This window comes from Anguilla anguilla, chromosome 12 (assembly GCF_013347855.1).
Source record: "Anguilla anguilla isolate fAngAng1 chromosome 12, fAngAng1.pri, whole genome shotgun sequence".
NCBI lineage: Eukaryota > Metazoa > Chordata > Actinopteri > Anguilliformes > Anguillidae > Anguilla > Anguilla anguilla.
In genome coordinates, this window is record NC_049212.1 from 35,664,394 (window position 1) to 35,688,586 (window position 24,193).

The following is a 24,193-nucleotide window of genomic DNA, read 5'->3' on the forward strand; positions in this document are numbered from 1 at the left end:
TGTGTGTGTGTGTATGTCCGTGTGTGTGTGTGTGTATGTCTGTGTGTGTGTGTGTGTGTGTGTGTGTGTGTGTGTGTGTGTGTATATGTGTGTGTATGTCCGTGTGTGTGTGTCTATGTGTGTGTGTGTATGCACATGTGTGTATGTCTGTATGTTTGTGTGTGTATGTACATGATTGTGTGTGTGCGTGTGTGCATGCGTGTGTGTAGGCATGAGCGTGCGTGCATGTGTTTTTGTATGTACTTGTGTGTGTGTGCGCATTTGTGTGGGTGTGTCTGAGAGAGACAGCAAAGCCAGTTTTGGATCCAAAAAAAGGCACAGAGGGTCAGATCTTGCCTCTCCTTCCTGTAGCATAAAGCCATGCTGGGCACTGCCCTGGGCCTTGGAACTGAAAGCCTTCACACCAGCCCAAAATAAAGAACTCCACCGCTAGCAGAAAGCAGAATTGGTATAGCCTTTCTGCAGCCTGCATATGCTAACAGGCACTTATAAAGGAAAATGTGTTTCGACATGACCATGAAGCTCACATTGACACATTATAAATAAATAAATAAATAAATAAATAAATAAATAAATAAATAAATAAATAAATAATAAAGGACAGTATGCTTTAAAAACAGTAATTTAAAAATTAATAATTCAAGCAGGTTACTTCTGAAATCGGCCGTTCAAAATGTGAGGTCCACGCTATCGCGCTGAACTCCACACTGACAGGCTACCGAGCCTCCTCCACAGTTTTACACTTTCTGACACTCAAAACAAACAGCCTGCCAATATCAATATCTGCGCTCCTTCTGGTCGAGAGTGGGAGGGAAATATTTATTGGTGCGAGTAAACACATAAGGAGAGGGCGTGACCCTATAGGTGAGATTAACAGGGAGTTCCCCCAGGTCTTCATCCGCCACCCCTTACCGACCCTCAAAAACCCCGTCCTCCGAATCGCTCTTCGCTGTCAGCACTCCGTCGGTGTCTCTGACTGACTCGCGATTTTGTTTCGTTCTCTTTATGATTAAAATGTCCACACATTTACGTCCCGCTTTGCACAGCGAGCCCACGGGGGGAGCCTGTGGGAAAGGCAGTCTGTTCGGCCACTCCTAGCGCCTCAGCGTGGATCAGAATTGTGATGCGACTGGCTGCTTCCTTTTGAGCACGGCCCGTTACTAAACACAGGCTCCCCAACAAAACACAAACTAACACACACTGCGCACACAAACAAAACACAAACACACACAAACAAAACACAAACACACACTGCACACAGGCATGTACATGCACATGCACACACACACACAAGCATGCACACACACATGCATACACACACAGACACACACACACGCACATGCAGACACATACATACATACACACACATGCATACATACACTCATAATAAGCATTAAGCATCTAAACTGTACTCCTTATACGGTACATAAGATCCGCTTATTTATGAACTGGACCGAGTCGCAGTGACACTGCAGCGCAGCACCTAATAACAAGCCTGAACACCGCTCACTAAATAAGCACAGATCAGAGACATACAGGGTATGAGACAACCGCTGCCCCTTGCTTAAACTGACGCTAAAGAGTTCGGTAATTTCTGCTAAACTATTTCCATTTTCAGCACACATTAAAAAAAAGAGATGACAGAAAAAATCCTTTTTTTAAATTAAATGAATGCCTATTTCTTGGTTGTTGCAGTGCTTTGAAATAGACATGTCTTGCTCTTGCTTTCAATTCACTCATTTCATGTGCTTGTTTAACAAGCAAAAAAGAATGGAAATAGTAAATGAGTAAATGTGTCCTTTTATTTTCATAAGCTACTTGAAACATAATGCTATGAATAAGCAATGATGACATGTATTCTGTCGTTTAATTTTTTTTAACGCAGGTAGAAATACAAGGTTCCGGCTCATTGTAAAACTCCTGTTTAGAAATAAAATATTTTATTTGTCTTCCACCTCTAAAGAACAATAAACTTAAACATTTTGTCGTTTTAAAATGGCTCCCGATAGTACTTCGCCAAAAAAGATTAAAAGGGCCGACAATGAATTTCTAATGACAATATCAATTAGTACGAGTCATTTCGATCTAAAACCGCAATTAAATCACGTTGCAATACACAAATAAATTATTCAGATTTAAGTCGTATAAGGAAAGCTTATTAAATAGCCAAATGCAACAATCACTTTTAAAGTTAGAAGCACTGCTGGCGCGATAAAATTCTAATGTCACTACCGTTCGACAAGCGGCGCTTTATTAAATCCTCTTAAATATATGAAAATAATAATGTATATGCCATTTGGCTGCAGCTAATTTTTATAGCCTACGTAAATACTTAAATATGTCAATGCTGATACCATACATCTAAAAAGTATTTATTAAAGAGAAAACGAAAAACATCACCTTCAATTGTGCGCACGAGAAGGTAACTACTGTTGAAAGAAATTGGCACAAGCCAAACTACAACTTGAAAATAAAATGTACAGGGAAAGAAAAAAATCTTGCGTTGAACTTCCTGATACCAAAACCGACATCAAACACTAAACCTAAACAGCCTATGCCTTTTAAATACTGTATATAAAAATGCTAATACTAATAATAATAATGCATATAAAAAACCATTAACAAAGAAATTAAAATTACAGCCAAAATCAATCTCCAGGTCTCGAACTACATAGGGCTGCGTACTGCTCTTTAATGAAGTAAATACATTTTTGGCCAATATGACCAGGGTAGTACTACATCGCCTTCTGAGGAAACGCGGCAAAGCACATTTCAAATATTCATTGTATAAGAAAATATCTGCTAGGTGGGAAGCTGCCTGTCTTATCTGTTAACATTAATATTCCCCGCGACCCATGAATACAATAAATAAATACTTAAAATGCATTTACAAGCGTTACATAAAATAAAATAGAAAACGTTAAGTATAAAATGACAGTTTGTAATAATAATAATAATAATAATAATACATTACACGTTTAATACCGCAGAACTACATCATAGCAAGGCATACAGGCTGCACAAAACCTATGTACAAATACAAACAAATACAATACCCAATACGGTGACCTGTTATCATTAAAGCTGTCATTAAAGCCATCACGTCTAATTTTTTGGAAGACTCCCCCCACCCCAAAACATACAAAAAAAAAACCCAGCTACCTCTTAGCACAACCGCGCGTTCCCTGCAGATATAAACGAGTATGCATACGAACACAATTTCAAAACATCTTGAAACACACGAGAACCCAAACGCGTGTAATTACATTGTTAGCTATATTTAGACAGCCCGTCATTCGCCAAATCCTGAAACGATTATACCTTCTTATATGCCAAGACAAGACATTCTATCCGGAAAACACGTCCCTATAAGAAGGACAGACAGCCTGAGCCACAAATAAACCCTTATTTTCTTCGCATCCCAATGTGTGGGTGTATTTCCACTGTTCGCTATATACTCCTACCTTTAGCTTTAGTTGTATATAAAAGCCAGGGATTAATTTGTTGTCGATAAACTGGAGGCGGTGACGAATCTGACGGCGATTGGACCTCCCCGTCTCCAAGCCCTCCCTTTTTTAATTTCCACGGGAGCGCGTCTGGGCTCTTAAACACAAGCAACACCGGCAGCCGTTACCACGAGCAAACTCACAGGCACGCGGCACTTTTCACAGCCTTCCGATTACGAACTCCGGGCAGTGATTACAGAAAACACAAATAAGAAGGGCGGTTGTTTTGACTACTGAAAGCCGTGCAAGTATCCGATTTCAATACTTGCTGCTGTTTGCAATGGACATTTGATTATTACGCGCGACTACAACAGTGGGACTGACTTTTAAGGACAGCACATTGCAGAAGCTGATATTTATGACCAAGAAGCTTATTACGCGAGTGCTTTGAGCACATTATAAAATAGGCTTGTTTTAACAATAGCCTATACTTTTTTCCTTTCTAAATAGCTTTCTTTCTTCTCTAAAATTGGCTCCCGTACAAACAGCCGCGTTGGATCCGTCGGCTTACTGCGAGACTCCGGTGTACAATCCGGATCTCTGCCCGAATATGATAGCTGCTCAGGCTAAGTTGGTGTACCACCTAAACAAATACTACAACGAGAAATGCCAGTCTCGGAAAGCGGCGATCTCCAAGACAATCCGGGAGGTTTGCAAGGTGGTGTCGGACGTCCTGAAGGAGGTGGAGGTGCAGGAGCCCCGCTTCATCAGTTCCCTGAACGAAATGGAAAACCGCTTTGAGGGACTGGAGGTGATTTCGCCAACGGAATTCGAGGTGGTCCTCTATTTAAATCAGATGGGGGTTTTCAACTTCGTGGACGACGGTTCGCTGCCAGGCTGCGCGGTGCTCAAACTCAGCGACGGCCGCAAGAGAAGCATGTCCCTGTGGGTAGAGTTCATCACAGCCTCCGGTTACCTTTCGGCCCGCAAGATCCGGTCCCGCTTTCAAACGCTGGTGGCACAGGCGGTGGATAAATGCAGCTACAGAGATGTCGTAAAGATGGTCGCAGACACCAGCGAAGTGAAACTACGCATAAGGGACAGATACGTGGTTCAGATTACCCCGGCTTTCAAATGCACGGGAATATGGCCACGGAGCGCGGCGCACTGGCCACTGCCACACATCCCCTGGCCAGGACCAAACAGGGTGGCGGAGGTGAAAGCCGAAGGTTTTAACCTTTTATCCAAGGAATGCTACTCGTTAAATGGGAAACAGAGCTCAGCGGAGAGCGACGCCTGGGTCTTACAATTCGCCGAAGCCGAGAATCGACTCCTGCTGGGAGGATGCAGGAAGAAATGTCTGTCCGTGCTAAAGACACTCCGCGACCGTCACCTTGAACTCCCGGGACAGCCCCTCAACAACTACCACATGAAAACTCTGGTCTCGTACGAGTGTGAAAAACATCCACGGGAATCGGATTGGGACGAGAACTGTCTCGGGGATCGACTTAACGGAATTTTACTACAGCTCATCTCGTGCTTGCAGTGCAGAAGGTGTCCGCATTACTTTCTGCCAAACTTAGACCTGTTTCAGGGAAAACCTCATTCAGCCCTCGAGAATGCGGCCAAACAGACATGGCGTTTGGCAAGAGAGATTCTTACCAACCCAAAAAGCTTGGAAAAACTCTGAGGTAACGATAACAGCGAGCGATAAATACACAATTTGTACGCCCCTAGGTCTAACCGGTGGTTATGAGGCCTATGTGATGTTCCGCGGATCAAGGAATTCACGGACAAAAAAAAAAACCCTTATCACTGGCACTGCTGTTCTGTTTTATCCACGTTCTTGTAAATTGTGTAAAAGAAATATCCTCGTGGATTATATGACACTAATTTTCACCAACAAAAAATAATTAAATTTTGAAAGACCGATTATGTCAGCAACATTATCACTGTTATTCGGAAACAAAATGTATCAACAATCAAAATCAATTGATGGGTAACTATCAGTGTTAAATATATCATCGTCATTCCCATTGCATTAGCCTACATGAGCGAGACGTTTACTTGCAAGAAGGTTGCTTCAAATGAAGCCCGGTGGAAACGCCTTGACAGAATCTAACTGTACGTTTTTATACTGTATATACATACATTCATAGATTGTGCTTCCAGTGGTATGAAATTGTGAATGTTGTTTTGTAACACGTAAGTAGTGCTTCAACTCCATCGGCTCACTCCTGGACTTTTCCGGTAGATAAGAAATCAATTTAAAGTAGACTACATCCGTGATATTTTACTTTTGTCTATTGTCAATGGAAATTGTCTAATTTTAAAGTTTACATTTTGATGGTACTATTTGTTAAATTTTAAAACATTCCACAAATATACTTGAATTCTTATTTAAAATATATTCAAACATCTTTTTGATTCTGCTTATATTATAGCGCCTGAAAAAAAAACCAATATAAATATATTTGGAAAATGCACTTGAAATACACTGGAATATAACACTTTGTGATTTGATTTTTTATTTCTGTCTCTGAATTTATTTAAAGAGCTAATAAAAAAATAAGTATTATTTGTGTCCAAACCCTGACTCATCATGTGTACATTAAATGTCTTATATTTTAAAGGATATGCTTTTTTTGTACGGTATGCAATATTTTGACAGCATTTCCAGTGTCTGTAACCTAATTGAAATCAAATGCACAGATGTTTCGTGTTTTACAAAGTTTCCAGTTAACAAGTAGCAATAAATTCTAATTAAATAGGTCTACTAAAGGCTTGCAAACAAGTTGGGTTTAACAGCTGCCTTGTTCAAAACAAATAATTTATACTGCTGCAAACTATTTTAAAAAATGACTTTTTATACACGACATGCACAATGGGCCTACTTTAAAAATACCACACGAAACCATGTGTTTTCACAGCAAAAATCCTGCTGATGAACTATGCCTTTCACATTCCAGACGTTTTGTCTGAATAAAATTGCATATTAGGTCATGTAGAAATAAGGGACATTTTCTTTACTTTGTTGAGAGCATTGGTCCCAGAAAAAAATATATACTCGTGAATGAAATTTTCAGGCCTTGTAATTCACATTACAATCCAATCGAACAATTCTCTGGTGCAAGCGTGTGTTTCAAAGATTAATGCGTGAAATAATTCGGCTTCATGAATTTATATAAGGAAGCGTACATTAAAAATGACTCCAAATAAGACATGGAATTTTGAATTTTACACAAAAAATGGCTAAATATATTTAATATATAAACATACGCAGCATTAAGGTGAAATGTAATAAACACATTTCATAGTTCAGCATTCGAAGCCTCGTTGTCAAACAAAAATAAATAAATAATGGGGTACAGGAGATGTAGGGCAGACGTGCACGCACGCAAGTAGTGACCTCGCGCCAGTAGTGTTGCCGTCTGCAAATGCACGTCGGTTAAGATATCAGGGGTTTGTCACACGTTAGACATAGATTCCCGTGGTACAGTAATAAAACTACAATACATTTGACAAGCGATGTGTTTCATGTAATTATCAGTAAACATGTCAGTCTAAGTGATACATACACTTTCTTATTGTACATTTGAAAATGTAGCCTACTGGACACTGTCAAAAGAAACAGATTTTAAACAACAAAAAATGTGAAGGCGCTACCAACGGAACTTCACACACAGCATCCTAGCACATTCGAATCTGGTGTTACTCTCAAATTTCGAAAAAGGGAAATATTTTTTAAAAACTTACTTTGGCGTCAATCTTTTTGAAGGCGGAGTCATCTTCATCCACCTCAAAATAGATCTCGGTCGTGGTGATGGAGAGCGTCCCTCGAGCTACGATGACCGGCGCCACGAGCTGAGCTGGAGTACTCAGGACCACAGGGCCTGTAAGTGACAGGGTAACAATTCTTTCATGTAAGGCCACACGTAGCTTCTATATTTAAAGTCTTAGAAGGTGTCCACTAGTACAGGCCCATTTACGAAACGACTGAAATATTAGCCGACATTTTTTATTTGTAATTTGTAGGGCATGCTGTAAGGAAGTGCACTACATCACTTTAGTTTTTAACTGAATATTAAATAGTCGTCAGAAAATAGCTGATTTCGGAAAGCACAAATGGCCAAATACAACAGGCCAATACGTCGGGACCAAATTGTTATATGGATACCCAAATTGTTTTATGTATTTATGCAATAAAAACATTGTAATGATTAGAAGGGAAACTACATAATTAATTCAAATTTCAAACAATGTCCTGCGTAGCAGGCAGGTTTTCATAAAAATAACGTTTAAACCAGAAGAATTAAGAGGTGGATAATGCAAGAGATTTCTCCCATTATACTTTTAAAACACCAGAATAAAAACCGCTTAACGCGTTATAGGCTACTCCAGCTGGATTTTACATCTGTTCTTTTAAAGCGATTAAAATGCATTAACTTTAAGACCAATTCGCTACTCAGTCACTACTTAATTATGATGTCAAATTTAAAAGAGTTTATTAATATACATGATTGAAATAATAAATAATAAGAACTATCTCAATACAATTTGGAATACGCCCATCAGGCTCTAGCCTAGCGATTATCACACAGGACCTCAGAGAAGCAAATATAACCACACAGGACTACATTTGACATATGGGTAGCCTATAATGCAATTTCTATAATTTTAAAAATAATTTCACATATGTCTGAAGATGTATGAGAACCGACTTGTGTTTTCAGTGTTTTATTTATGCATTTATGGGGGAAAATAAAATCAATGCAAATTCTAATCACTAAACGGCAAAACTTGAGCTTCGAAAAATAGGCTATGTTTAATATTTCTTAGACATAACGATAGCATTCTGACCCACGGTCAGCTGATTGGGATCACATGTGATTTCTCTTTCTCTTTTTCTCTCCGCCCCTCCTCCCTCTCCCTCTCCCTTTTCTCTCCATCCTCCATCTTTTGCTCGGTACACAGCACAATGTCGTTACATTCTCAGCCCACAGATCTACCGATCTGTCTCGAGCGCGCCAGAAAGCTCTTGAAATTGGGATATTTATCGATCGCCTGAACTCCGAAGAGCCACTTTAATGTCTCATCAATCTTAATCTAGGTTGCTCAGCCAATTATGCCCGATACTGTTGCAAGATTACAAGCGGATTTTGCTTTCAATTCCCAGAGCTCTCCTTCATTGTGCTCGTAGACCGTTTTCAGAAACGGTCGGCTCGACTTCTCCCAAATCTCCCCCTCTCTGGCTGAGTAAAACATTATCCCACGGCTTAACCTGCGCATAACAGTTAATTCTTTAACAATCATACGCCATTCAGATACGGGTGTAATTATGCTAGATATGGTTTTAATGAAATCGAAGGTAATCCACAGACCATTTTAATTTCATAATGTTAAGAATGGAGTTGCCCGTTTGTCTCAAAATAATCACTAATTATTAGGAGAATTAACCAAATGTGTGTATGTCTATATATATATATATATATATATATATATATATATGCGCCTAAATATTTAAATTTGCATTAAAGATCAACATGATTTAATAATATATAATTTTGCTTATGCACAGCTGAATATTATTGATTAAGTATTCATAGTACTGTGTATATTCAGAATCGGATTACTACATTTTAGATACTTGAAATACGTCTTTAAATAAGCATGTAAACTACTGCCCTAACTCTCTCATCATTATCTGACAAGAAACATTTTTTAGGGAGTTAACACAAAAATAAATACATAAATGACCTATTTCATGTTCTATAAATAAATCTTGAGACTGGCTCCATTATTGGTATTATATTTATCGTTGTATTAATAATAAAATCTACATAAGAAACTTAGTATTTTTATCTATTCAGTTCAATAAAAGGTATGCAGGGCTGGAATTATGGTAACTATATCGTCTCTTAAATTTGCGTATGGAAAATACTACTATACGCCTACCTTAATAGGCCTACTTGTGTAATGCATGTCGACGTGACTCGTCTATCCAGTAAATTCGCGCAAAACGTCCTATTGTCAGTTGCAGAAGCGCAAATTTTCCCTCAACAAAAAAACACTCATAGCCGTCTTTGTTTACCTTTATTTTGTTTCCGCTGCGCGTTAAAATGCTATTTTGTGAATTTCTCTCCGCCTGCTAATGGTATGTTATCTTTCACTTGTCGGTTGGAAACCTTCAATTACAAACGGCCCCCCTCGTATGTCAAATAACATGTTTCAGGGGTACAGAACCGATTGTGCATTTGCCTGAAGGGACACTTGTAAAGAGAAAGACAATACGGCGCTAATCCACTCCATCCACCGCGAGAGAGAGAGGATTAGGCGGTAATCCCTTCTGGGATAGACCCTCCATAATTAGGATATAGCATTAAAATGTTTACATAAAGCATAATAAAGTAGGCCTACTAAGGTTCCCGTTATGTCACAGGAGTTAATCTGTTCACTTCTAGTATTTATTTAATAAAACAAAAATGTAAAAGAAATAAAAATGATCTGTCCAGTGTCCACGTACTGATACTAAAACAAATACGCATTTATCGGAGCTATTTATGTATTGTACCAATTTGCCATATAGCCTATTTCTTACTCTTATAACACGATATAAACATTAACATTAGTCTATAAACAACAACAATAATAATAATAATAATAATAATATACACAGCATGCGCGCACAGTAATAACAGAAATAGACTAACGTGAATATTGAGGATTTTTTTTTTCAAAAAGAAAAAAAAAATATAGGCCTACACATATCGCAGAGTAGCTCTGACCCAGATTATCGCAACACTTGACGCTGCTAGTACTGCACTGCATGAAGACCTGATTCACGTGCCACAGCGCGCCTTAACATTACGCACGTCAAAATATGTTTGACATGTCCGGAACAGCACACGCGGGGTCTCGGAGAAGTGGGCGATGCTGATGAGGTGCCTGTCGACGTAAAGCCAGAATGTAGCCTATCGTCACGCGCCATATTATATGCATGTCATGTAGGCTACACTGGCGCAAACACAATGCCATCTTCCAGCACTCTGGATAGTTAGTCAAAAGGTGGCAAATGTTTAAATCTGCTAACAACGATTTGTGTAGCTCCGTTATGTTACAATTACATTCGTTCTGTATAGGCTCATCGACAACTAAAAGGACCAACTCGTTTCCAATGACTTTTCGTTGAAACTCAACCAATAATCAAGTAATTAAATCTAGCCAGTTTAATTTTTTTAAACCTCTGTGCAATAAGGAATATTAACACAAATTACTGAAATCAAACTAGACTATTTCAATATCTACAACTGACGTAACATCTTATTTATAATTGAGTTTGAGGTTTTCACTGTTCATGGCCAAAATCCGCGCATGGGAATAAAAACATTAATTGTAAGTATAATTGCAGGAAAATAAATCACTATAAAATTTAAACTATACTTTTACACTCGCCTGCTTTCACATGTCGTCTTAAACCCATTTCAACAAAAAAAAAAAGAAAGAAAACGAAATAAAAGGGGATCAAGCAAACAAACATAACTTAAAAGATAAAGAGAGAGAGAGAATACTCCTGGGAGCATTTCAGACGATGGTGGGGAAAACTGGAGCAGTAAACCGAAACAGGTGTTGTTTTATATGTTCATACTGTGGGACCACGGTGCTCGTGCTGCCCGTCGGTGCGCTGACGTCTGCAGAGCAGACCGGGTAGCTTTCGGTTTCTTCGCAGTGACACCGCAGCCCCGCGACAGCCGCACGGGGGCCGTTTCAGTACCTTATTGTTCTGCTAGCAGATCGTGCATTTAAATTAAACAGTAGGGAACATGCGATATAGCAGCACTAAATATTCATATCGTCATCAAGACATATTCTTTTGTCTTGATGAAAATATTAATATTCAGGCTAATAGACAATGCCTTGATAAAAGCACAACATAGAACTATGTTAGCCGACGACTAGGCCTAAATTACAAGAAATACGCTTATTTGGATTTACAGATTAAGTGAATGTTAATTTCAACAATAAAGTCGATTGTTCGTTCAGACCATTATATTCATTGTGTAAATATTAAATTGCATTAGCTATTTCTCGTGGCATTGTTTATTTTTAAATATTTGTTTCAATATGCTTTCTTCATTGTTTTAATTAAATACGATTTTCCAGCAACATTTTTGTCTTATGCCGTAATTTTGGGCTAAATTGAAAACAAGCATCTCTCTCTCTCTCTGTTTTGCACTGGGTGAGTTAGGAGGGCGAATACTTTGAGTCAGCCAGCAGCGGGAGAAATGTGGGGTTCGTCCAACATGTCGCGCGCCTTTCCCACAACCTCACAGCTGTACAAGGAAGCGTATGGGGAACAGGCCCCATACGAAAAGCGCCGTTTGAACATGAAGGATACGCATCGATTCCATTTGTATGTTTTGTATTTGAACGTTACTGACTAACGCACCACACTCAGACCACTTTAAGACGGTTTTATAAAATATACTAAAACCTCTTTCTCTCTCTCTATCTCTCTCACTCTACCAAAAAAGTAATTCCATTGGCTACAAAGGCAATTTAGATGCATTACATAAATCAAATGTATTGTTTTATCTAGCTCTATTGGAACTCTGTGGGATTCCAGTAACCGGCTGCCTGATATATAGTAGGTCATGTCCCAAAGGACTAGTATCTTTACAGTTCAAAAACCAGTTAGCCTAACCATTGGTTGCCAAAACAACCCAAGGTTTGATATCCATTTGACTACTTTTATATTACAAAGATATGAATTGCCGGAACAGTTCTAGGGGAAAAGGTGTGAACTGGCGACAGAGCTAGTCTAGTAATGATTTAATTGGGTTAATAAACTTGAATTGAATTAATACGGGTGAAATATACCGACAGTGGTGCTATGCATGGCTGAAATGTAGTTCCCATCCAAGGTTTCATTAGTTTTTTTTTTTTTTTTTAAGTTTTTTTTTTTTTTTAAAGAAAGCCACACGGTGAGCAAAAGGTCCGTTTACCCGGGGGCAAAGGCTCATGGGCTCAAACACGGACACCTCCAGCAGCTGCTCCAGCCACCCTCGCTCCTCAACTGCCTCCAAATTCGGCTCCTTTGGAGCGAGAGGCCGAGCAGCAGACCAGCCGAGCTCGCTCGATGCTGGCGTTAAAGACGGTCAGCGCGCGTTCCGTTTACGCAAAAGGAAACCGAAAATAACCGGCCTGGTGACCGCAGCTCAACGGGCAGTCGGGCATCAGCCTCGCCAGGCAGCGGCGGCTGTGCCAAGCGCCTCCTGTATGGAAGGTGGGGTGGAGTGGGGTGTGGTGGAGCGGGGTGAGTTAGGGTGGGGTTTGGCAAGGTGGGCAGGGGAGGGGGCGGGGATGGGGTGTGGTGGGGTGTGATGGTGTGGGGAGGGGGGTGGATCGGGGCTGGGCGAGCAAGGTGGTGTGGGGTGAGGCGGGGCAGGGTGGGGGTGGAGCGCCGTGGGGCGAGCAAGGTGGTGTGGGGCGGGGCGAGGCGGGGAGGGGGTGGAGCAGGGTGGGGCGAGCTGGGATTGGGCAGATGCGTTTCTGCGGGCATGCTTGCAGGCCGGTCGTTACGGTGTGGACGGGCACACAGGGAGCAGAGAGAGAGCGCTGGTGTGCTGCAGTCTCAGGACACCGCCGCCCACCAGTGAGCCCAACAACAGAGCTGCAAATCAGCAGCTGCACACTCTCTCCCTCAAGTGACTGTTTTCATCTACTGCTCTCTCTCTCTCTCTCTCTCTCTCTCTCTCTCTCTCTCTCTCACACACACACACACACACACACACACACAGACACACACACACACACACACATAAACTTACACACACACAAACACACACACACACAGACATGCACACACACACACACACAGACACACACACACACACACACACACACGCATACACGCACGCAGACATACACACAGACACACAGACACACGAAAACACACATACGCATACACGCAGACAGGGACATACACACAAAAACACACACACGCAGACACACGCACAGAGTAGCAGCAGACACTAAATTGACCGTTTCCTTTAAACCTTCCCCCTCCATTTCACAGTTGCGTATGCATTTAAAGACGTGCATGCTGCCCGTTTGTAAACACACAAGGGAGCCACACCAGCTCTGTGCCAACCCCTGCTCTCCCTTTCACGTGCAGCTCCCCTAGTGGTCATAAAGTGAATAAGACAATCTCTCATACAGTACCTTTTCGCTCACCCTGTACGGCATTTCCCCGCACCTCTAACCTTCACCCGAAAAAATGTGAATATTTAATGATCACTACCGGCGACCTTTGGGCCTCAGTGGCAGCGTAAGGTGACGTGACAGTTCTGTACCGAGTCTACACTTTTGGGCTGGGAGAGAGAGAGAGAGAGAGAGAGAGAGAGAGAGGGAGAGAGGGAGAGAGAGAGAGAGAGAGAGAGAGAGAGAGAGAGAGAGAGAGAGAGAGAGACAAAGTGCGATGCTGTGTTCGCCTACGCCCCGTGCGTCTCGCTGGGCCATGGGGGGGACTCATCTGGCCGTCCCGCCCCGTGACAGGCCAAGGGGGCTATCACAGTGCTCCTGACAGCCAGCCCGCCCCCGCTCCCCCCCCCCTCTCGGTCCCCAGGGGAGCAATCTCCGAGTTAGGACACGGGCCGCCCCAGCGCTTCTTCTTTCTGCCCCGCCTCGTGTCCACCCCGTGTTCACGCGGCGCGTAGAGAGCGCGGTGACCGTGGCGACCGTACCGCCGAGCCCGTCTGGGAGGGGCCAGGGGTCTGCCGGGCCGCCGTTCGTCCGCACGCCGCTACGCGCTCGGGCCGCGCTCAGGAACATCCAAACGCGGCTCACACGCGCGCGACGATGGCTTCACTCGAGCAGCGCTCATTCTGTAATGACGCGCTGCGGCGTGCTATCGCCTCAAAGCTGTCTCCCCGCGCTCTCGTCTGAACCCTCAGAGATAAATCTCATATTATATTCATTTTTATTAAAACAACCCTGGAGTAAATACTACAATATTTCATTTTTAAAAAATTAAAAAAACAAATAAAAAAATAAAACCAGCTCCTGTCTCACCCTGACTAAAGAAGTACCCGCACTGCAACCAAATATTACCTCGCCTCATTTGCTGCTATATAACGCTTGTCATTGGAACGTGGCGAACGTTTCGAAAATTTACGGCCGCTGACAGAAGAATAAGTTTTTTATTTAGACCCGCGCCCGTGAGCGAAAGCCCCCGCTCAACCTGCTCTTGCGCGACAGAAACAATCGCGTCTCAAAGTCTCTCTTTTCTTTCTTTCTTTCTTTCGACTCCAGAGTCTGGCACACAAGGCTCAAAAGGGCCACCGTTCAGCTGAAGGGGGCGTTTGGGACACAAACGAGCCAATCGGCACAAAGACACACGACAGGGGGTCCCCCTGTGTCAGACAAATCACGTATTAAAACCGAATGTTAAAATACCCAGGAAGGAATAATAATCATTTTACAGTAGGCTTTATGATTATAATAAATCCTAGGTTTAACATTGAACTACGTCATCTAAGCAGGTGCGTACCGATTAATCTCCTAATGAGGGCCAGTTACTGTAATTGCTACAACTTTATTAAGAGCCCTGCTGGATGTCATTTACACACACACACACACACACACATGCACACACACTTTTGTAGGCTCTATGGGATAGTGGCTCTTCCTAAGAAGTCTTGGCAACTGTGAAAAGATTTTTGAGTTGTTTTCAGCTCAGTGTTAAATCATTTCAATATTTAAAACACATTTTTTTTTTTAAAAAAAGCCCGAACGCCATTATCTAAACTTAAACTTAAACATGTGCTCTCTTCACAACTGTCACAAAGCTACCTGCTGTCCCAAACCCATGCCATTACTCGATTTGCACACCTGAAAACTGACGGACATAAACTGGGAACATTTTTAATAATGGAGCGACTCTGCATCTGAGATTTGATTTACAGGGAACATAGGTTACTGGGTTTTGGGTTAAGGAAGGGTTATTGAATAAGATTGTGGCCTATTACTACAAAGTTAATCCGATGGACTCTGATTGGTTCACAAATGGCGATTGGTTGGGACAGTAACTCAATGTAGATATATATATGTAATATATATGTTTACATTGTAGACACTCAATGTAGACATATATATCTAATATATGTTACATTATATGCAAATACACTACACACACAGGTCATAAATGAAATATATCGCACACAGTTGGTAAAGGACCGTAAGTGGAACGTTTGGCTTCAGTAACAGAGTAAATCGGCACAGAGACGCCTCACGTTCTTACACCCGTCAGTACACAGTTCTGGCGCACGGGGCAAAGCCAGCCCCGGCGCCGCACGCTGACCGCTGCATGGGCCCTGTCGCGTGACTTACCGTGAGTCTCTCTTTAAGACGACAGGCTGCTCACTCGTGCTAATCTGAGTAAAGCCGGGAGGTGTTAAGGAGGTAAAAAAAAAAACAAAGCCTTCCGGCAGGACATGCCCGCCCAATTTAGATAATGTATCTGAGCCCAAGACAGCATTCACTGGCTGTAAACATTCGTAGCTACCAAGAACATTTATTCATATGTGCATGTAACCTGCACTGGCTACAAACCACCTTCGCATGTCTACTTAAAGCAATGGAGTAATGTGAAATGTACTCTCCCAATAAAATTCATAATTATTTATTGCTATTACTTAGTTTGTGCTTTGCAGACACAGAAGGCAGAAATAATTTGAGCGTGTGAGTGCAATGGTCTACAGCAGCTTAAGGGTTCAGTGTGTCCAGAAACTGTTCCGACCCACCAAAGGATGGAGTTGCCCTTGGATATGCCCGACCACAAAGGAAATGGCGCAGCAGGCTGTATTTGACGTTTAACAGGAGAGCTGGTTTGGGCTCCCTTTAAATAGAAACCAGTGGAATGCACTGTAAAAGGTGGTCAGAGAGTACAGCTGCACTTATAGAGTTCCAAAAGAAAAGGTGGAAGTATATATATTTAAGGAGGTGCTGACGGAACAAAACACAGCCCCTGTTCTCCGGGGTCTCAGGGGGGGGGGGCTCCCAGACTGGCGAGGTGGGGGGCCCAGACTGGCGGGGGGGGACAGCGCACAGGTGCGTCGCTCACCCGCCAGGTTGTCGATCTCCTTCTCCTGCAGGAGGCTGACGGCGTCGTCGTCCCCCTCCAGCATCAGCTCCGACTCGGGGTTCTGGCTGACCACCGCCTGGCTCCGGAAGGCCTTCTTCGACTTGACCATCTCGTCCTCCTCCGTGCCTGCGCGGGGGGGGGTGGGGGGGGGGGGGGGGGGGGGAGAGAGAGAGAGAGAGAGGGGTAAAGCAGGAGGGCGTGACCGGGGACCACGGGGGGGGGCGTGGCCTCTGCGCTCGAGCGTCGCCGGGCTCTCTCCAAGCGACGGCGAACGCTGACGTTTTCGCGAGGAGAGCAGGAGACGCTGCTCACGGTCGGCCTTGGAGACGAGTCAATCACGCTGGCGCTGTCTCTCTCTCGCCCGCGCGCGAGCGCGTCCGCTTCAAACTCCCGAGCCACCCTGTTATTATGGTCACCGTATATCATCCCTTAGCCGTTTGTGTCACAAGCCATTAAGACAAACATACGAATGCGATTCCAGCTGGCAAATCGCAGGAAAACACTCACTTACCAGACAAGGTCAATAACGAAAACTCTTTCTTTTTTCCCCTTCTCTTTTTTAAAATGACTAGCTTACAGAGGGTCTGGAGATGCGTCTTCCCGCTCATAGTTATTTATCGAGGGAGAATGGTGGCGGTTTTCAGTCACCGGGGGAGAATGAGATTGAACAGACAGCGCAAATTAGGAGAGCGTACACTCCGCCAAAGACGCGTCCCGTCGCCGTGGCGAAGCGGGCGCGGTTATTTAAAGCGCCGGATCCACACTCTCTCTCTCCTCTCAGGCAAAAGGGAGCTCAGGAGACATTAATCAACATTAATTAGCCAGGCTCGCCGTGCGTTTCTGGCACACGCGCGCGCGGGCTACGCCAAGACGGCGTCCCCTCCTCCTGGATTACTCCCGCGTTAAGGTCACGTTGTGCTTGCGAAAAGTGGAGCAGGAAAACTCTTAACGGAAAAGTAAGATGGCATATCAAGAAACGTGTGTGTGTGTGTGTGTGTGTGTGTGGGGGGGGGTTTGGGGGAGGGCTGTCTGACACTCCTCTGACACGCTTCCTTCCAGCAAAGCTCTTGTTACGCCTCTCGCTCCCCCTAAGGAACATGTACCATGTCTTGATGAGGTCGTATTTGACTGTCGTCAACGCCGCTACCTTAAAAAAGAAATTGAAAAAAAAGGACCCTTCCTGTTCTGTCTCATATCACGCGAGCTTTCATCGCAATGAGGGAAGGAGGAGGAACGTTTTTCGGGAAAGTGAGCCCCGTGTAGGGAAACGAGGAGCCGGCGGTCACGGATCAAAGCTCGAACGAGCGAAAACTCAAAACCGTAATTCTGTAAACCGTCCTTTACGGTCGCAATAAACGAGAGGAAAAGCAAGCGCAGCGAGGCTGAATTCTGATTGGCTAGAGAGCAGGGCACCAAGAGGGAGCGCCAGACAAAATAAACTGCCTGGAGTTCTATAAACAAACGAAAACATAAATATAAAAATAGATATATTGCAACCACGCAGTGACCTTTATTTGCAATTCACTTCAGTAACCTTGAACGAAAACACGTTTCAGATTACAAATAAAGCAAAATGAGAAATGAGGAAATACGGCAGACAAGGGAAAACCTCGCGGACACGCGAAGCTATTCTCTCCTGAATGATGGACGTCCGGACCAGCAGCCGTCGTCCAATCAAAACAGCGCTAGTGAAATAGAGCTCAATTTGTCAACATAATATACGCGAGGAGGGGGAGAATAAAGGGTGACCTCGTTGACAAAAAAGCTTTTATGAACCCCCCCCCCCCCCCCACACCCCCACCCCCGCTGAAGACAGGGGCAATTTGTAAAACAAAGGGGTGTGGCTTGGTGTAGACGCCACATTCGTTTCTGCAGATGCTCGTGTCTGAACGACCTGTGGCGCAGGTATTGGACGACACTGACCCAGGGGCCCACAGATCAAACGCCAAATACCGCCGTTTACCTGCGGCTCCGCCCCGCAAATCACCCCGCCACAGCACGGGCAACAAGGGGGGGGGGCTACAGTCTGGCGCTCTGCACCCCTCTGTCAGAGAGGGGGGGCCTACCGTCATCCCCGAAAACAGGGCCCGGAGCACTCAGAGCAACGGGAGGTGCCACCGGGAAGAGGGTTCCATCAACATTCCGCACTCTTGGAACACTTGGGAAAAGAAAAAAAAAGCCGCTGGAAGGAAAACATGGTGGGGAATTCAGAGTAGCGATCGGGTCCAAAATTAGAGCTGGGGCAGATTACTACAAACTGAATTTCATCAGAGGACTTGGAACTGAGCGCGTGGTGTGTGTGGTGTGGTGTGCAAATCTTTCTGGCAAGTGGGCGGGGAATTAAGCATGGGAATTCACTGGCATTCTGAAAAGGAATGAAATGAAGCCAGCACTCTCAGCCCAAATGACTGTCCGTTCTTAAAATGAGTCACTAACCAATGCAAGACTCCTTAAAATCAGCTGTTTCTAAGAATCGGGGAAGGGGGGGGGGGGGGGGGGACACAATCAAACGCAATAACTTAACATCTTGAACGCCGAAGTACTGAAGTATTATAAAATTAAAGAAGAATATGCGTGCCAGTGTTTGGTACTGGCTAAAATGTCTAATGGGAGGAAACAGTAGCTTGATGACTGAAGGCTTTGTTTGCCGCACATACACATTTAAAAATACTCCTGCGTGGCCTTAATTTGGAGAGCACAGACGAGCAATTCCCGACAAGCACAATGTCTCCGTTATTGAAACTGGCAGCCAGATTCTGCTCAGTTTAAATGTGGTCTGGCTTTGCGAATCCTCAAACCCGTACGCTCCCATAGCATTCAAAACACTGCTCTTCTGCACATGGGAATTTATCATTAAGTCATTGTGAACATTCCCAATACAGCAAAACAATTATTATTATTATTATTATTATTACTGAAATGACTACTGCAGCTGTTTTTACTGCCGTTGCTGCTGCCACAAATGCTTGTAATTCCTAGCCGTCCTGCATGCTAACTCTCGGGGGTCTGTAAACAGGGTCATAACTGACCGAGTGAGCCTTTGCAGACCGCCTCGTGAGTGGACATTAACAGACCGCCTCGTGAGTGGACATTAACAGACCGCCTCGTGAGTGGACATTTGCATCCTCGCTCAGACCGCCTCGTTGAGTGAGTGATCCTCACTGTTCTGTGAACCCCACCCGCAGGCCGCGGTGCAGACCCTTACGTTCTCCATCTCCGCTCTGAAGCGCGGGGCGTAGGGAGCAGAGCCCCCGTGTTGCATGCTGGGACCTCGGCCGAGCTCTCAGGCTCCTCAGGAGGGCCGAGGGCGGGGATTCCAGAAAGCTCCGTTTCTACCGAATCCTAATTTATCTCCTTCTTTTTTTTTTTGAAAACGGGGGGAGGAGAAGGGGCGGTGGGGGGCGGCTGAGGCTTGTGGGAAGGGAGAGAGAGAGAGCTGGGTTTGATGGCACGCTGAGGATTGTGGGAAGGGAGAGAGAGAGAGAGAGAGCTGGGTTTGATGGCGTGCTGAGGCTTGTGGGTAGTGAGAGAGAGAGAGAGAGCTGGTTTCGATGACACGCTGAGGACTGTGGGAAGGGAGAGAGAGAGAGAGCTGGTTTGATGGCGCGCTGAGGCTTGTGGGTAGTGAGAGAGAGAGAGAGAGCTGGTTTTGATGACACGCCGAGGATTGTGGGTAGTGAGAGAGAGAGAGAGCTGGTTTCGATGACACGCTGAGGATTGTGGGTAGTGAGAGAGAGAGAGAGCCGGTTTCGATGACACGCTGAGGATTGTGGGAAGGGAGAGAGAGAGAAAGCTGGTTTTGATGGCGCGCGTCTGTTTATCTGAGGGGAAGTTTACAGTACGGGCAGGAGCCGGCTGCCTCAGAAGCACCGGCCGGAGTAAATATTATGAGATTACACAAGTGCACACGTGCAGGCTCACTCTCTACAAACAATCAACCGCTCAAGCCATAAGCACTGACAGGAAAGGACTGCTGTTAGAGGAAACTGGGGTAAGTCCATGCAGTGGCATTTATCAAACGAAGAACAACTCCTAAATGATCTCCCACTAATGACTCCATGTCAGTCAGCGGCTTTTCCCCAGACAGGCCGAGCCTCAATTTCCAGGGTATCCTCTAGTGTTAGGGTTCAAACTCATTTCAAATCAGTCAACAAAATGAAATTTAATTAACTGATTGAAAAAATCCCCACAGAACCTGCGTTTGATTGAATTACGAAAATAATACCGAGAACAGCTCACGTTTTGAGGGTGTCCCAAACACCAGAAGACAGATCAAACTTGTTTATGGTGCAAGGCAGCTAAATTGAGAAACCAGAAACCGTATGGGGTTTTCAAAATTGCATAATTTAACCGAATAATGTCAACTGCTTTCAAAGCTGAAACGTGTCGTGCATTTAGTGCAGATTGCTAGCTAGGCATAGAGCACGGCTGCTCGAAACATCTGCCTTTCTATTCACCTCCGAAAAACTACTTAACTGCATTTGTGAACGGATCCACTAATGTTAGCAAACGCGCTAGTACATTAGCGCATTGCGTAGATGACATTCTGTAAACTGCAGGAAATCAGAACGAGCAGCACAGTCACAGTCTCTACTACTCATGAACTAAACTCAAGAGGCTAACTCAATCTGTCAGCATTTTATCCACAGAAAACAACGAATGAGAAAAATAAGAGTGCCTGCTGAATCTTCTGCAGTGCCTGTGGAGTTTGTTCAGCTGCGCTAGTCACTGCTAGTTAATGTATCTTTTACGTATTTTAACTTAAGTGTTGAAATCTGGAGGAAGTGCGGTTTCGGGAGGCTGTGATCGGACTCCCTGTACGGTTTTAGCCAGTGACTTGCATGCTGGAAATGTTTAAAAGTCCAGTAGTCTTACGGTTAAATATGGTACAGATAAGAGTTGAAAGCCTTAAGAAAGAGTCCTAGACTCTTCATAAATCAGAAATTATTACTGTAGCCAGGGGACTACATTTTATATGAATCCTAAAACGTTTTTTAAACATGTCTGGTATTTATTTATATACATATTTTCCCTACATCTCCACACACATCTACACACAAGCACGCAGAAGAGCACTTAACTAGATCTTAACAGAACCCTCGAATGCACTGCGGTCAGAAGCAGAGTTCTGGCCGCCACCATCTTGGACGTGGCCGCTGCCGTCAGTGTTTCGGCTTGCCAATGGAGGAACTTGTGCCCGATGACGATATCTTTCTTTTTTTTTTTTTTTTGTTACATGTTGACTCTCGCTCTCAAGCATCTATGTTATGAACATAAATCACGGACAGGAAAGTGAAATCTGAGACTGCTGCACGGTCCTGTACTACAGCACGTGCACACGGAGAGATGTCCTCCAAATGTGGAGCCTCTCCCTCTCACTTTTTCTCTCCCTCCCCCCCCAATCGTTCTCTCCGCGTTCTCTCCCTGCCTGTCTCTTCCTTTCCCACCCTCTTCTCTCTCTCTCTCACTCTCTCTCTCTGTACCCGCTTCCTTCCCCCTCTCTTTCTCTCTCTCCCTCCCTCTCTCTCTCTGTCTCTGTGCCTGTTTCCTTCTCCTTCTCTCTCTCTCTCTCTCTCTGTCCCTCTCCCTCTCTCTCTCTCTGTGCCTGTTTCCTTCTCATTCTCTCTCTCTGTCTCTGCCTGTTTCCTTCTCCTTCTCTCTCTCTCTGTCCCTCTCCCTCTCTCTCTCCCCCTCTCTCTCTCTCCGCCTGTCGAAGCTTTATCAGGTTATCTGTGTGCAGATAGAAAGCTCAGAGGACTGTCGGAAGTACAGACGGGCTGCTGCCGATGGCTGACCCTGGTCTGGGAGATAATAATGGCCTCCCGGTTTATTACATTGTGCGGGGAGATGAACATAAATGGGATAATTAGGGGGAGGCGCGGCCCTCCACAGCAAGCGGCCGTTACTCGCAGGTCCTCTCCTCTTTCCCAGGATTTATTCCCTCACCCTCTCTCTCTCCCTCTCGCTCTCTCCCACTCCCTCCCCCTCTCCCTCACCCGCTCCCTCACCCTCTCTCTCTCTCTCCCACTCCCTCCCCCTCTCCCTCACCCGCTCCCTCGCTCCCTCACCCCTCTCTCTCTCCCTCTCTCTCTCTCCCACTCCCCTCTCCCTCACTCGCTCCCTCGCTCCCTCACCCCTCTCTCTCTCCCTCTCTCTCTCTCCCACTCCCCTCTCCCTCCCTCGCTCCCTCACCCCTCTCTCTCTCCCTTTCCCTCTCTCGCTCCTTCCCTCCCATAAAGCCCCTCTCTCTCTCTCTCTCTCTCTCTCTGAGATCTGCATTCTGGCTCTGTAAAGGGCACACTGATCGGCCGGCAGGCTGACCCCGCCCCCGCTGTGATGTCATAGTAAGGCACTGATTCGTCAGTGTTCATCATACAGAGCTCGATGCAAAAAGGGGGGGGGGGGGGGACGGGGGGGTGGGTGAGAAAAACTACCCATGATGCAGTGCGCTTCTTTTGTTGTGATTTGTGACGTGAGCCCTCATCGCCCTCACCACCCCCGTTCCCCCCGGAATAAAAAGTGAAAAGGAAAAAAAAAAAACACTTTGATGTCTGGTACTGTATCGCTTCTCCACCTGACAGTAATCTTTATTTAGTTTCAGTTTCTTGGCTCGGCGAGCGGAGTTTGGGCAGTACTTACACATCCAACACTCTGCTAAAACACACTTACAGCATTGGCTGATGCCCACCACATCTGCAAACCAGAATCAATGGACTGGGTGTTCGCTTGCCCTGTAAATGGTCTTTCCAGTGAAGCAGGTTAAACACAAAAACAAACTTTTTAAGTTTAAGAAAAATTCTTCAGGAAGATTATTTTGTTAACCTGGCTTAGTAAAAGCAAGTCAACAGATACTTATTTATTCTACTGTACGTTGTACAGTAGGATAACAGAACTACTGTACATGCACAGAGAGAAAAAACTCAGGAAAAATAAACACAAACTCCACCTGAAGTATTTTTCCACATGACACCTGTGTATTTTTTCCACAAGATCCGTGCCGTTTACGTATATTTCCCCAAAATGTTTTTAAAAGGCTAAAACGCAATGCTATTCTTTTTGATCCAGCACATTGTCCTATTAAGATCAGCCATAAAAGAAGGTCTGTGTGATAGAAAGTCACAGCAGTCCAGCAGGTCAGAGCGAGCAGAATTGCTCACCTGAAAGGAGACAGCAAGGACACATGGAGGTAAAACAGGCCGTTAAAGACTTGGATCAATATTAACCTGGCTTCCATTTCATGCTTGCCCAATTCCAATCAGCTGACAATAAACTCTGATTGGTTCCACCGGCTCACGGCACCATGAAAGGTTATTAAAGGAGGAGGCAGGAACGAAGGGCGCTTGTTATGCTGTCAGTGTTGCTAATAGACAGGGGGGCAGGTTTTTAAATGGCACATACACACACCGTCCACTCTGCTGACCCCTCCACACACACACACATGCACGCACGCACGCACGCACATATACACACACACACACACACATGCATACACACACACACACACACACTCACATACATGCATGCATACACACACACACTCACACACGCACGCACACACATACGCACGCACGCACACACACATGCATGCATGCACACATACACATAT

The 24,193-nt window shown here is 44.5% G+C and overlaps 2 protein-coding genes across 2 annotated transcripts in view; one reads left to right on the forward strand and one right to left on the reverse strand.

Moving 5' to 3' along the window:
- Positions 1 to 24,193, reverse strand: part of nbeab (neurobeachin b) — a 203,999-nt gene that overhangs the window by 90,188 nt on the left and 89,618 nt on the right. The window contains exons 26-27 of the mRNA XM_035383683.1: positions 16,567 to 16,713; positions 7,203 to 7,339 (exon numbers count right to left, since the gene is read on the reverse strand). Coding sequence (XP_035239574.1) covers positions 7,203 to 7,339; positions 16,567 to 16,713 — 284 coding nt within the window. The remainder of the gene's footprint in view (positions 1 to 7,202; positions 7,340 to 16,566; positions 16,714 to 24,193) is intronic.
- On the forward strand, positions 3,182 to 6,036 carry mab21l1 (mab-21-like 1). The gene has a single exon (XM_035383682.1). It carries the CDS (start codon positions 4,057 to 4,059, stop codon positions 5,134 to 5,136), a length of 1,080 nt encoding a protein of 359 aa, XP_035239573.1. The 5' UTR covers positions 3,182 to 4,056; the 3' UTR covers positions 5,137 to 6,036.

Bases quoted from the DNA above. Each gene is read 5' to 3' on its own strand.
- mab21l1 (XM_035383682.1), top strand. From the start codon at position 4,057: ATGATAGCTGCTCAGGCTAAGTTGGTGTACCACCTAAACAAATACTAC.